The sequence below is a fragment of the Hippocampus zosterae genome, chromosome 14, assembly GCF_025434085.1.
Source record: "Hippocampus zosterae strain Florida chromosome 14, ASM2543408v3, whole genome shotgun sequence".
NCBI classification, from domain to species: domain Eukaryota; kingdom Metazoa; phylum Chordata; class Actinopteri; order Syngnathiformes; family Syngnathidae; genus Hippocampus; species Hippocampus zosterae.
In genome coordinates, this window is record NC_067464.1 from 15,401,067 (window position 1) to 15,414,776 (window position 13,710).

Sequence of the window (13,710 nt, forward strand, 5' to 3'; positions counted from 1 at the left end):
GGATGGATAGACACATTTAATGATCAATTATATGTATAAAAGATCCCCTCTTTGACAGCAAAGTGTGCAACACAAAAAAACCCTACTATTTCTCCCCCTCACCCCGTGAAAAGGGGCTTTTGTGCATTAAAAAAATGCCATTTAAAGATGGCACAAAACAGCTGATGAGAAACCAACCACCAGTACAGACAATAATATCAAGGTATTTTATTTGTTTACATTACTGACATCAAAAGATCTGATAAAATTCTGTGTGCACTACACCATAATATCCAGTATGAATGTAAGATAAAGATAAAGCAGGCGGAAGCATGTTTCCCATCCAGGTCCCGATTAAATATAATGTTTCTTACGACTCGTGACTTGCAAATACTCACCAACATGGGCTTTCTTCTGGTTCTTAGGATCTGTATTTTCCCAGTAGTTAAGAGTGAACACAAATTTCAAACACACACTGGACACTGTGATAAAATGTGCTTGATAACTCAGCATTTTACTGGAAAAATAAATGGATGTTTAATATTTCTTTCTCATGGTGCTGAATTGTATTCCACGTACTGTTTACAAATTGGACTTTCATTCCTATTCCAAACGTTGGCTTTCAGGCGGGAGACAGTTATATTATGTTTAAATTGATACATCCATAACTTAATAATATAAGATAAATATAAACATAAATAAATAACTTATACCATGCGAGACAGATTTATTTAAATTGAATTTAACGACCATCCAGTGAAGAACTGTACTGTACGAATGTTGATTTCTCTCAATGTTAGGAAAAAACACAATGTTTTAAGTAAAAAGATGTTTTAAAAACAATGAAGATAGTCAAATATTAAACAGATGAAGATGTTTCTGTCTCGACAGTGCGTACTGTATATAAGTAACTTTGTAAGTAACATTATGCTTTGAGTGTTTCAAAAAAGGTAATTAATGAGTACAGTAATAGTATTGAGACAGGTTGAAAAACAGACATTGAACAAATCATGTTAACTTGTAAGTAACCAGGAGATGTGAAAAATAAACACAATCAAATGTATCCTTATCATTGTGGTGAAAATGTACAAACCCCAACTCCAATGAAATTGGGTGTTGTGCAAAACATAAACAAAAAACCGAAGACAATTAGTTGCAAATCCTTTTCATTATATGTTCAATTAAATACACCACAAAGACAATATTTGTTTGATCAAATTGAAAAACTATTGATTTCCTTTTTTTGCAAATATTCACTCATTGTGAATTTTATGTGTGCCACCCATTCCCCCCAAAAACTGTGTTACATCACCTCTCCTTTAACTACCCTCAATAAGTGTTTGTAAACTGAGGACACTAATTGTTGAAAATGTTGTAGACGATTGGCACTTGCTTGATGTGCGGCTTCATTTGCTCAACAATCCAGGATCTTCGTGGTTACATTTTGCGTTTCATAACGTGCCACATGTGTTCAAAGGATGAAAGGTCTGGACTGCTGGCAGTTCATTCTAGTACAGTTTTACTCTGAAGCCACTCTGTTGTAACACATGCAGAATATGGCTTGGAATTTTCTTGCACAAATAAGTCCCTGAAAAAAATTGCTCTAATGGTAGCGTATGTTGCTCCAAAACCCATGGCTATCTTTCAGCCTTAATGCTGCCTTCACAGAAGTTACTAATGCAAGTGGTAACACACCACCATACCATCACCGATGCTAGCTTTGAACTTTGCATAGATTAAAATCCAGATGGTCCTTTTCCTATTTGCAGCAGAAGATGTGATGTCCCAAAACAATTTGAAACGTGCACTCGTCAGATCATCACAGCACACATTTTCACTTGGTGTCAGTTCATCTCAGATGGGTTTGGGCCCAAAGAAGCGGGCTGTATTTTTGGGTGCTGCTACTGTAATATATGGGGCCCTATTTTCATTTCTAGCGCAAAGCGCAAGTCTAACTGTGCCCCAGGGTGATTTTCTTTCTTTTGGTATTTTGCAAGACTATGCACGGGTCGAACTGAGCATAACAATGTGCCTTTGTGCGCCTTTGTGAGTTGAAGTAGCCTTTTGGCGGCATGCCTCATTTGCACTAAGATCAAGTTGGTCAAAACGCAGTCTGCTTGAGTGTGCCATGGCTGACATTACAGAAGCAGAAATTGACTCACTCGGATCTGTGCATGATATTGGCAGGTAAACTGCAAGATGATGTCGCCGGCCCTGCATGTGATGTGGGCGATTGGAGACCAGCTTGCACCCACGACTGTCTGTGTGTCCGTGTACGACCCAGAGTGACAGGGGTCCTATGAGCCGTGCTTTTTTTTTTTTTTTAAAGATGGGAATTTTTATAATTCATTCAATGAATTCATTTCTGCAATGATTCAGAGGAACTGTCCAAGCTCTTGCCATAATTATGAATGAAATCCTGTGATATCCACCACTCATGTCCGCGGAGTGCCAATCCGTCTGCCTTCACCTCCATCAAATACACCAAAATTGTCATGTTCTTGTTCTGGGCCTGGCCAGCAGGTGGCAGACTGAGCGGACTTGCTGGCTGCACACCTGCTGCCAATCAGTCAATTACGGAACTGTATTTAAGCACCCGCAATCTGTCTTCTGGTAGTCGGAGTATTGTTTATGCCTTGCTGTTTCTATGCTCATAAACTATTCTTGCTATAGAGCTCGTCGTGTTTCGCTTTTGAACGAATGGTTTTGTAAGTACTGGATTTTATTTTGTGATTTGGCTTTAGTTTGCGTGTATTTTGTTGAGGAATGGGAGCTGTCAATTTGCTTTGATACATTGTTTTTGTTTGTCTTTGCCGTCCTTATTTTCCTCCCTTGCCTTTTGTGCATGCGCTTTTGGTTGTTCGTTTTTTGTGCCCTCTGGTCCTTGTTTTGACCAGCGCTTTATGTTATCTCTTAGTCGTGGCGATTTTTGTACCAGAAACATATTTTTGCAACGGAGACCCTTTGACGTCTACACTTTGGGGTCCAAACTTAATTAGGCTTGTCTGAAACGTAACAAAAATTGTGTTACCCCACTTCCCCCAGGAGTTAGACATACTTTTAACCGAGTCTAAAATCCAGTCTACTTTGTGTGATGCACCGGGGGCCGTGTTATAGAAGACACTTTTGGTCCCCAGAACACCAAGTAATACGCAGTACCAAATTGAAAAACCACCATAAAGTAGACTTGCGCCAGCACAAAAATGGAGATGTGACAGTTTTTACACCGAGAATAGTCTACTTTCTGTGACCTTTTTTTTTAAGGATAAGCAAATCACTGTATTTTGTTTTGACATTTTACAGAATGTTTGACCACTACATGCTTCATTGGAATAGGGGTTTGTAATTCCATTTTTACATATGTGGAATAAAAAAACCACCACAACAACAAACAATCCTGCTTCAGCTCCGTTGACTGACATGAGTCAGAACCATTGTAATTTGCTTCAAAGCCATTGTGCTAAATACAAATTTAGAGCAGTAAACATCCTCTTTGTCAGCTGAATACGAAGCAAAGTCACCAGATAAATGTGCCGGTATAAACAAAAGTAATCAATAGAATAACGACACTCACTATTGTTATTGACTGATCTTTGAAGCATGCAGTAGCATTTAGAACATAACATCACCACGCAGCTGTGTGCTAGTTTCGAAGCTTGAACGAGAGGTGAAAGTACCAATAAAATTTCAATATTCTAGACCAATTAATAATGTGATTTGGTGTTGCCAGGGCAGTGACAGATAAACAAATTCCCTTTCGTACAGTAAAAGCATTTTTTTTAATTTTTTTTTAGCCGAAGTGGAAGAACGTGACTGGCCTGAACAGAGCACTGGAAACATTATGCAGATCTGGCTTCCACTTCATCCTCAGCACTATGGCTCAATCTCCTCTTAGCCCCAATACTGCTCCACAGACATATTAACAAATAAATTAAACTACTTTTTGTTTTGCTCTAGACTTTATATATAGATTTTGTAATCAAAATATCTATCGCATTTGGAAACTCATCTTTCTATTTACAATCTCATTCTCTCTCATCTGGTAATGCAGCTTGTAAAAATAGGCAGAATACTTCAGTATGCTCTCATATTATTAGAATGTGTCATTGTAACACGATCATTTAACATGGTGATGTTGTCCTAGGTTCCACCGGGACTTGAAGATGAATCACAGTTGCCATAATTATTAATATTCTGTGGAAAAATAAAAATCGGATAACAATCATTCAATGGCAGTAAGACTCAAAACTACAGTTATTATTTTACAACAAAAGTTGCAGTGAGAACTGAAAAGCCATTCATTTTTGTGCCAGCTCAAAAGCCAACTAAGAAAACAGCTTGTCAAATGCATTCACTTAGTTGAGTAAGGCTACAAAACAACGCTGCGCAGGATATATATAGTTTTTCTTAATCCAAACAGAACAAGAAGTGTGTATTTGTGTGTGTGTGTGTGCACACGCGCGTGAGGGTTGAGTGTCTTCAGTGGTTGATGTTGAACAGCAGACTCGGCAAAGTCTTCAGGTCCATTTGTGGCAACAGCCATAAGCAGTAGAGCAGCAGCCAGAGAACAAACAGCAGATAAGGCTCCCAGCTCCCACTCCAGCTAAGAAAATGTAATAAAACAAAAAACATAAAATCCGAAAGTTGTGCAGAGTTTGTATGAAACAAGTTCTTACTGTTCTATTTTTAAATACAGTACTGCATTTTCCACACTAAAAGGCACACTGGATTATGAGGCGACCCTTCAATGAATAGCCTATTTTGTATTCGTTTTCATCAATTGGATGCACCGCATTATGAGACGCAATCTACAATGCATCCACTAGATCAGCGGTGTCAAACTCATTTCACATTGTGGGCCACATACGGCCTCGGTAGATGTCAAGTGGGCCATATCATTAAAATTATATCATACTCTGCTATAAGTAACCAAAATAATGTATTTCCTTTATTTTAGTTGAAAGAAGCACAAGAACATTTGGAAAATGTTGGACCCCCCCTCCCCCCAGATCTTTTACAAAACATTTCATGAAGCTCCTTCGATTTCCTTTGACAAATGTGCAATTTACTTTTATCATTCACATATATGTATTGCAGCTGAGCCCAATGATTGTACAAAGGCACACAACTTTAATAAGTAATTGGTATTGAATACTATAGTAATGCACTTTTAAAATTAAATGATTTATAATGAAATTATTTTTTTTACCATTTACACGTGCATATAAAATCTCAATGTAATAACTGCCTACATCTTACAAACAAAAGAGAGTGCTATTAAATGTGTAAAGAATCAAGTATTCAGTCCTTGATAGCATCTGCTGTGTTGGGTCTGTCTCAGTGATGGACTGAGGCCGCTGTTATCTTCTTTTCTGATCAAAACAATGTTGCATTTTACGCTGATCAAAACAGTGTGTCCCCCTAGCGCATACCCCATAAATTACACCTTATTAAAAATATTCATTCCGTGTCTTTATGCTTTTTTTCACGTTTAAATTATCCTGCGGGCATGATCAAACCTCCTTGTGGGCCGCGCGCCGTATGTTTGACACCACTGCACTAGATGGAGCTACGCTAAAGGAATGGCAACAGAACGATCAAATGTCAATGTTCACTTAACCAACAGCAAATAATAACATTGACTCATGAACGTTGAACTCTCTTGCCGCTGCTTTATTTCCATGTTCAATTGTGTAACCCGATCGCCTTAAGTTTGAACTCTGCGTTGTAAGCATGTCTCTAGCAAGGAGCCATTTTGGGGTTGACATATTCAAATTCAGAAGACTTTATTTATTCCCGTGGGGCAATTTGAATTTTATTACCGTAAGAACCATGCACAAGGCACATCGGATTTTAAGGAGCGTGGTGAGCTTTTAAGAAAATTAAAGGCTTTTAGGTGCGCCTTTTAGTGCGGAAAATATGGTACATATATTCTACAAACAGCAGATAGTTTGAGCAGGTTGTGCAAAAGGGGTTGGGACAATACAGTCAGAATGAAAATACAGAAGGAACAATGACTCTTCCTCCACTTATACACAGTGCTGTTTACAGGGGGACAGGAGCCTCAGCAAACAGGCTCAAAATTGGATATTGGAGGCTGTCTTCCAACTGCACCACACCAGATCCTGATTGCGTCAGTCAAAACAGCCTTGATCCAGGGAGATGCCATCCACCCCCTGGGCCTTGCAACAGCGTTTTTAATAATATCTGCAACCTCAGCCCAAGTGATAGGAGAGCCCAACTGGGAGTCCAAAGATTGCTTCCTCATTGGAAGGCTTGTCTGTAGAATTTAGTACGATAAGGTTCGGTAAGTACAGTGGAATCTCAAGTTCCAACTTAATTTGCAATTAAGAGTCCTCAACTTAATTGGTTCCGCACGCCCCTTTGTAACCTGAAAGGTGCCGTGATGGCCAGGACCGAACTGGAAATACATTGGCCGTTTGCGAAAATTAACATATGGTACTACAAAACTACTGGTATACTCTAAAATGGTTCAATGATTTTGTTGTTTACGATGATACTAGTGCAGCGTGTTATACCGGAGACAAATTCCTTGTGTGTTCTACATACTTGGCCAATAAAGATGATTCTGATTCTGATTCTGATATATTCCCGGAATGTCCGATGGCCACCCCGCCCCTAATTTGAAGTTAAAAAATAATAATTAAAAAGACCATGAAGACAGTCCCAAAAAGCTTTGATGGACTCACATCACCTCAAGGGCCCCTTCAAATAAATGTGCCCCCCCAAAATATACTGTATATTTTATATATTTATATAATCTCATGCCTCTCCTGTGCTCCACTTCTTACTGTCTTTGTCTTGCTTGCCCCCTCAAATATAAAATATATTCAGTTGTTTCTCGTGTCATGTTTCACGACTACTCTCCATTTCCTTTTCATTCTGCTCAGAGTATTGGCCTGCTGCCGGCTCACGGCGAGCGATAGTTGTCTGCAGCAAGCGGAGATCCAACTTCTAATCAGCCTTAAGTATGCAAATGGCCAGTGTCAGGTTTCTCAGCAGTAAACTGCAAATACCAAGTAAGTGGGCTTTGTTAAACTCAATCATAGTGTTTTGTGTAATGACAAACTTAATTGCTAATCACATCATGAAACAAGAGTTAATATTTTTCTTAAACTTTATTTGTACAGTCAACAACAACAAGCAAAACCATATAACCAAATTCTTCTAGTAGCTAAGCTGTAGCCCATTTTCCTCGAAGAGCGTGTGCGGCTGCAAACAAGTGTTTGAATTTGTCAGTTAGACACGGTAAAAGTTGCTGCAGCACAATTCTTCCTCAAGATTTGTGGCTGCCCCTTCACACAGTCCTGTCTAGACCCATGCTTGGTCACCTAACGCGGGTAGGTAACATAAAATTGACATGGCTCGCATGTGTACCATGTTTGGGTGATTGAGTACACTTCACAGACATCTGGTTGGAACCACGTTAAAGTGGAGAACGTCTATCTAACTTTGAACAGCAAAATAACAGGTAAATTACTACCAGTAAGTGTCTAGAATCCAGAGATGGGCATTGCATCCCTGGGACGGATTGGTCCGTCCATCCATCTCTGACAAATGCCTGTTTTGGGGAAGAAGTTTTTTTTTTTTTTTTTGAAAGATGGATTAAGCAAGCACGGAAGTGAGGTTTCATGCGTCCCTTTAATTGTCCCTAATGAAATTACCTGTTAAGAAAATACAGTTTTGGGCTACTCTCCGGCCTTGTTATTTTGACTCCAGACACCCACATACTTAACGATATGTCAGGCCATCCGGCATATTTGATATGGCTTTCATATTAGATACAGTATAAAATAAATTCACCAAATAAAATCAAAATACTGAGCTAGGATAACATCATACAATCAATAGCAATAGTTCCATATTTTGTTTGATGATGCATCTCCAAGGAGGAAGCATATTCACCATTTGCTTCATTTTGCCACGTCCAGTACGACTACAACGTCGACGTTCTCAAGGTCTCTTTGTGTATGTAATGTACTGTATTTTCCGCACTAAAAGGCGCACCTAAAAGCCTTGCATTTTCTTAAAAGCTCGCAGCACACCTTAAAATCCGATGTGCCTTGTGTATGGTCATTACGGTAATATGTCCACCCCTTGCTTGAGACATGCTTACAATGTAGAGCTCAAACTGAAGGCAATTGGTTACGCAGTTGAACATGGAAATAGAGCAGCGGCAAGAGAGTTTAACGTTAACAAGTCAAAATTATAACTTGTTGTTGGTCATGTGAACTGTGTCGCTGCTTTATTAAATACGTTTTACTGACATCTGATCGTTCTGTTGCCATTTCCTTGAACGTAGTTCCATCTAGTGGATGCAATGTAGATTGCGTCTGATATTGTAATGTAAAATTAGAAAATATGCCATTCATTGAAGGTGCTCCTCATAATTCATTGCACCTTTCAGTGTGGAAAATACGGTAGATCTTGTCTCTGATAATACTTGTTTACGGTTGTTGCAAAAATGGCTATTCTATATGGGCTCGGCAGTGCTATGCAAGCATAGTAAGTGCTGTCTCTTCTGTAGGGTATTAATTACTACCCCCCCTCCCCCCTCCCTCACCTATGCCTCTCTCTCATGGCGTTGTGCACAGATGCTTTTTTTTTGGAGGGGGGGCACAGACTGTGATGGACACGCTTTAAACGGATGAGGACAGGCAACGATTATATGAATCAGGGCGGAGGAAGGATGACGGAAGGGTACCCAGATTGCGGAGAGAGGACGCCCCGGAAAAATAGGATAAAGTGCCCATGTCTGCAAGATTCTAGAGAGAAAATCGTGCTGGCCCAGTAGATACGGTACTGGAAATGAATTTACTTTCTTTACGGTATATGTCAGCAAGGGCTAGTGACCTTTCTTTATGGCGTTTCTGAATTCTTCTCATGCCTTGCTTTAGCATCCTGCCCGTATTCATCAGCTGCCTCCAGGGGTAGTGATGGCGTCCCTCACCGCTAGTGTCTACTATATGCCAATAAGCCAGTTGGTTGCCTCAACAATGGAGGCTCACCACATTATGGCCCACTCGACAAGATCATCCGACAGTAGCCATTGGTGCACCAAAATGCTTGAATGTGGTATTTGAACAACTTGTGATGCCCATAAAAGTTTATTGACAAATGGTTGCAGGAACAGTTCTTACCAAAATTCAGAGTCACCATTCTTATATTTTCTTGAAAATGTCCTCACGGTCATCTGGTTGCTCTGTAAGTTGGGGGCGACAAACAAAAGGTTCTACGTATTTAATAATGTGGTCGGGGTCAACAAAGGAGTGTTAGGGTGGTTCTGTTTGTGACCAACAGGTGGAACTGTAGGGCTCCTCTTGCAGTGGCACACCTGTTGGTCATTGTGTCAATGACCAACAGCGGGCACTGAAAACGGGTGTGCCACTGCAAGAGGAGCCCTACAGTGCCACCTGTTGGTTACAAACAGAACCACCCTGCAAGGAGAGAAGAGTGAAAGCCAATAAGATATCCTTTATTTGTCCCACACTGGGGAAATTTACAGCCAATTTCAATTAAAGCCAACAATTTACAATAAAAGTATAGATAAATCTAACCTGAGAGAAATAAATTCCCCTCCTTTGACGCAGGACTGGAGGGATCGGAATTTCAATCACACTGGGAATTTTTGTGCCGTCTCTGAAAGGAAAATTCAAATGACCATATTTTCACGACTATAAGGTGCCATTAAAAGTGTTCAATTTTCTCCAAAATCGACAGGACGCCTTATAATGCAGAGCGTCTAGTGTATGCGCCGAGTTCCAAAGCCTGACTGAGAGCACCTCTGGCCGACACACTGTTTATATACAGAAAGGCGGAGTGAGTGGCGAAGGCATGCGGAAGTCAGCCAATGAGTGAAGGGGGGGGGGCGTGTAAGAGGACGCTAAAGGCACGTCCCTAGCAGGTGGCAGTTGCCAATGAGGTGAAGGGGGGGCGTGTAAGAGGACGCTAAGGCACGCCCCTAGCAGGTACCTGTCACCACTGAGTGAAGGGTGAGCGTGTAGGAGGTGAAGAGAAAAACGTGAGTACATTGTAAAATGGCTAAATAAAGTACAACCGAACTCAGTTTTGCTTCCGTTGCCTTTTTAAAAACGTGTTTTTAGCGTGCGTGCATGCATGCCGGATGTTTAAGCTGGCGTATGTTTTACCATGCCGGGCTGCGTCCAATAATACAGTGCGTTTTGTGTATGTGTCAAATACAGAAATAGCACCCCTTACAGAGACTGCGCCCAACAACACCGTGCGCCGAATGGTCATGAAAATACGGTAGTTGAGGCAAAGGTGCAAGTGCAACAGAACATGAAAATAACACATGATTATTGACCAAACTGTTTGTCCAGCACACTACGATTCACATAACAATGAACATTTTTTGTTCTTATTTTTACTTGGTCTGTAGTCTCAGAACTATGTCATGATTATTTTCTGACCATTTGTTTCATTTTCACTCTCAAGATTGGGACCATTGACCAATTGAAGTACCATGAGTGACTTTTGCTCACTTTGGTGCAAGACCACACATAAGTGCAGTGCTCATACACACTATTTGAGGGTGTGTGCCCAAAATAATGATCCACACACTCGCACATGTATTGGACAGAAATGTATAAAATCCATACAATAAAATATGACTGCTCTTGCCACCAGATATTGTAAACACACTCATCCCCTTGTACAACAGTACATTGCCCATTTATATTTATAAATGGGCAAAAATGATGAAACTGATCTATTTCATTTTCACACTTCTCTTTGAAGTCTCAATTTACATACTCGAGCTGAAATTCTCTTTGGCCAAACTATCACCTCTGATATGCAATGAGTCTCGGTTCAAATCACTTGACAGTGCTACTTTAAGGAAAAAATAGAGTGAGCCAAGTCAGAAACTGTCCATTGCCACAACTCTGGTTGAACTTTCCACCAGGAATCTAAAAAGAGAAAGCCTACCTCATAGTCTCTGTGTTTTCCCTGGAAGGGTCTTGGGTATTTTGCTGAGCCTCACTTAGATCACTGCAGTCAGGTGGGAAAACACTTTTTGTAAGGTCTGTGATTTGCCCCCCAGGCAACTGGCACAGTCCTTTGAGTTCAGATCTGCTGCAAGTCTTATGTTTGATCTCAGTCATTACCTAATGAGAGCAACACAAAAAGAGGGGTTGTGTCAGAGCTGGGCAAATACAATAAGGTACAATGGAGTCATTTTCTGGAGTGTACCTGTATGTGAGATAGTGTGAAGGGAGGTAGATTAAAAAAAAAAAGTGGAGCTAAAGTAAAAAAAAAGTCTGTTGGAAAATTTGACTTTAGAGTCATCAGGGAGATCGGCTTGGGGTCAAAAAAGTTAATTTCAAATGATCCGACAAATGGTGAGTTACAAGTATCTATCTGCCTGTTACATAATAATAATAATAATACATCACATTTGTAAGCGCCTTTCACAACACTCAAGGCCACTGTACAGCCAAGACCAATAGTAAGACACAGATAAAATAATAAATAAAGAAAGAAAGATTTAAGGCGGGTAGGCAAGTCTGAATAGGTGGGTTTTGAGCTGGGTTTTGAATAAGGAAAGAGAGTCAATATTACGAATGTTGGGAGGAAGTGAGTTCCAGAGTTTGGGGGCAGAGCGACTGAAGGCTCTGCACCCCATTGTACTGAGACGGGCAGAGGGTAGAAAAAGGTGGAGGGAGGATGAGGACCTGGGTGAGCGAGAGGGAATGGAGATTTGAATAAGATCTGACAGATAGGGGTGCGCAAGGTTATGGATGGCTTTGAATGTATAGAGAAGTATTTTGAAGTTGATTCTGAGTTTGACAGGAAGCCAGTGGAGCTGTCGGAGGATGGGGGTGATATGATGGAAGGAGGGGGTTCTCGTGATGATCCGGGCTGCTGAATTCTGAACAAGTTGAAGTTTATGGAGGAATTTTTGATGGACACCGAAGAGGAGTGAGTTGCAGTAGTTAATACGTTACGTACGAGTGCGCCAAGTTAATGAGTCCACTTTTGCTTATACTGTACACACACACACACACACAATAAATCTGTTTTAAGATCGCAATTTCTTGATAGTTCGTTCAAGACCCAACCGTCCATAAATACATTAGGTTTTGCAACAGTAGTATTTAAAATTTATAATTCCTTATATACCACTGGATCAGAGCCAAAAAAAAAAACTATGCAAAACCAAAAAGCACTTGCAAAAGGCAAGGTTTCATAGGAACACCAAGAATATGCAAACAACATACCAAGAGTCCAATGACACGAAAACTATGATCATAGTAAAAATAAAATAACGGAAAGACTTACAAACCAGGATCCATGAACAAAACGAGAGAGACTACGAATAGTATCAAGAGGTCTAGAAAATAACACGTGAAGCAGTAACAACAAGCAAGGTCAATAAACCGACAACAGCCTTGGCAACTTGGCAGTCCTTAAATACTAAGCCAGGCTTTACTGGAAACAGAGTGCAGGTGCACCTGATGGAAACACCCTTCACTTCATCTGGAGTTGAGACACAAACAAACATTCAGAGCATGACCTGTCATGTGCCTAGTCTCTATTGCCAAAACGCCAAGAGGGTCGTGATTGGGAGACAGGCTTCCGCCTTCTGTGCGCAGTCTGACAAAGAAACAGATTTGAAGTGCCTTTGCTTTATTTTCTTCCCCTCCAAGTATCAGTTTGAGCATGAAAACACGCAATCGCGCGACTGCCACTAGATTAAATTTTTAACAGCGCACACTGAAAAGTTGGCCGCATCTGTGAGCATATCGATCGCAATGTCGAGCCCTGATTTATCAAACGAAATACTGTGAAAATATATGATCTAGTTCAGAGATCCCCAACACCTGACCGATATTGGTACCAAGCCACACAGAGAGAATATATAACTTATATGAATTCCATTTCATTTATATCAGAATCCTAAAGATGTTTTATTTTAAGAAATTACCTGATTCTCTTTTACATCCATCTCTGTCAGTCTTGACGCATGTCAAGGCGCGCTTCTCTGTCACGTGTTAGGTTACGCTATAAACAAAACGTAGAAGCCTACAAAATGGGTAAAAAACAAATGTCTTTGGAAGGTTTCTTTGGGAAGGGGTAAAGGCCCAACCAAGAGACAGAAGAGGAGCCTTCAACTTTGAAGAAAAAGAAAGGTACATTTCATAGACGATATCAGGACTCTTATTTAAAATTCTGATTCATCCCAGCGGAAGATTCCCACGCACCAAGCCCACTGTGAATTATATGCAGCGATCGGCTCTCTAATGAGGCAATGAAGCCATCAAAACTGCTTCGCCACTCGGAGATCAAGCACACTGCATTAAAAGACAAGCCTTTGGGGTATTAAGGAGGTTGCAGTCATTCTAGAGTCTCTAGACTCTAGAATGATATCATTAAAGTTATTAACCACAAAAAGCACACACCCTTAACACACGCTATTCGAGGAAATTTGTGAGGAGATGAAGATGGAGCACAGACGCCTTCTCTTAGACACAGAAATAAGATGGTTATCCCGAGAAAGATCACTGGCCAGAGTGTTTGAATTACGGAGATGCTGCAAAGATTTCTCTCAGAGAAAAAATGACGGCGACCAAAACAAAATTACAAAGTAGACCACATGCTTTGAGTGTCATCTTCTATTACCCTGAGATGGGACCGCATGGTTGCAGAAAAAAAACGAGCTTTGGGCTCCCACTGATTCAGTATTGTGGT

General features: G+C 40.5%; 2 protein-coding genes and 1 long non-coding RNA gene across 4 annotated transcripts in view; 2 read left to right on the forward strand and 1 right to left on the reverse strand.

The window, feature by feature from the left end:
• The window catches only part of LOC127614473 (uncharacterized), a 316,500-nt gene that overhangs the window by 146,213 nt on the left and 156,577 nt on the right, over window positions 1-13,710 (forward strand). The gene's annotated exons all lie outside the window — the stretch shown is intronic.
• On the forward strand, window positions 948-1,258 carry LOC127614537 (uncharacterized). Its single transcript, XR_007966576.1, has 2 exons — window positions 948-1,097; window positions 1,133-1,258. It is a non-coding gene; the product is annotated as an uncharacterized LOC127614537 (long non-coding RNA).
• Window positions 1,213-13,710, reverse strand: part of clmna (calmin a) — a 68,699-nt gene continuing 56,201 nt past the window's right edge. For both annotated transcript variants that reach the window (XM_052085672.1, XM_052085671.1), the window contains exons 10-14: window positions 10,948-11,126; window positions 9,558-9,639; window positions 9,141-9,202; window positions 2,997-4,582; window positions 1,213-2,439 (exon numbers count right to left, since the gene is read on the reverse strand). In XM_052085672.1, the coding sequence (XP_051941632.1) occupies window positions 4,459-4,582; window positions 9,141-9,202; window positions 9,558-9,639; window positions 10,948-11,126 (447 nt within the window). In that variant the 3' untranslated portion in view covers window positions 1,213-2,439; window positions 2,997-4,458. The remainder of the gene's footprint in view (window positions 2,440-2,996; window positions 4,583-9,140; window positions 9,203-9,557; window positions 9,640-10,947; window positions 11,127-13,710) is intronic.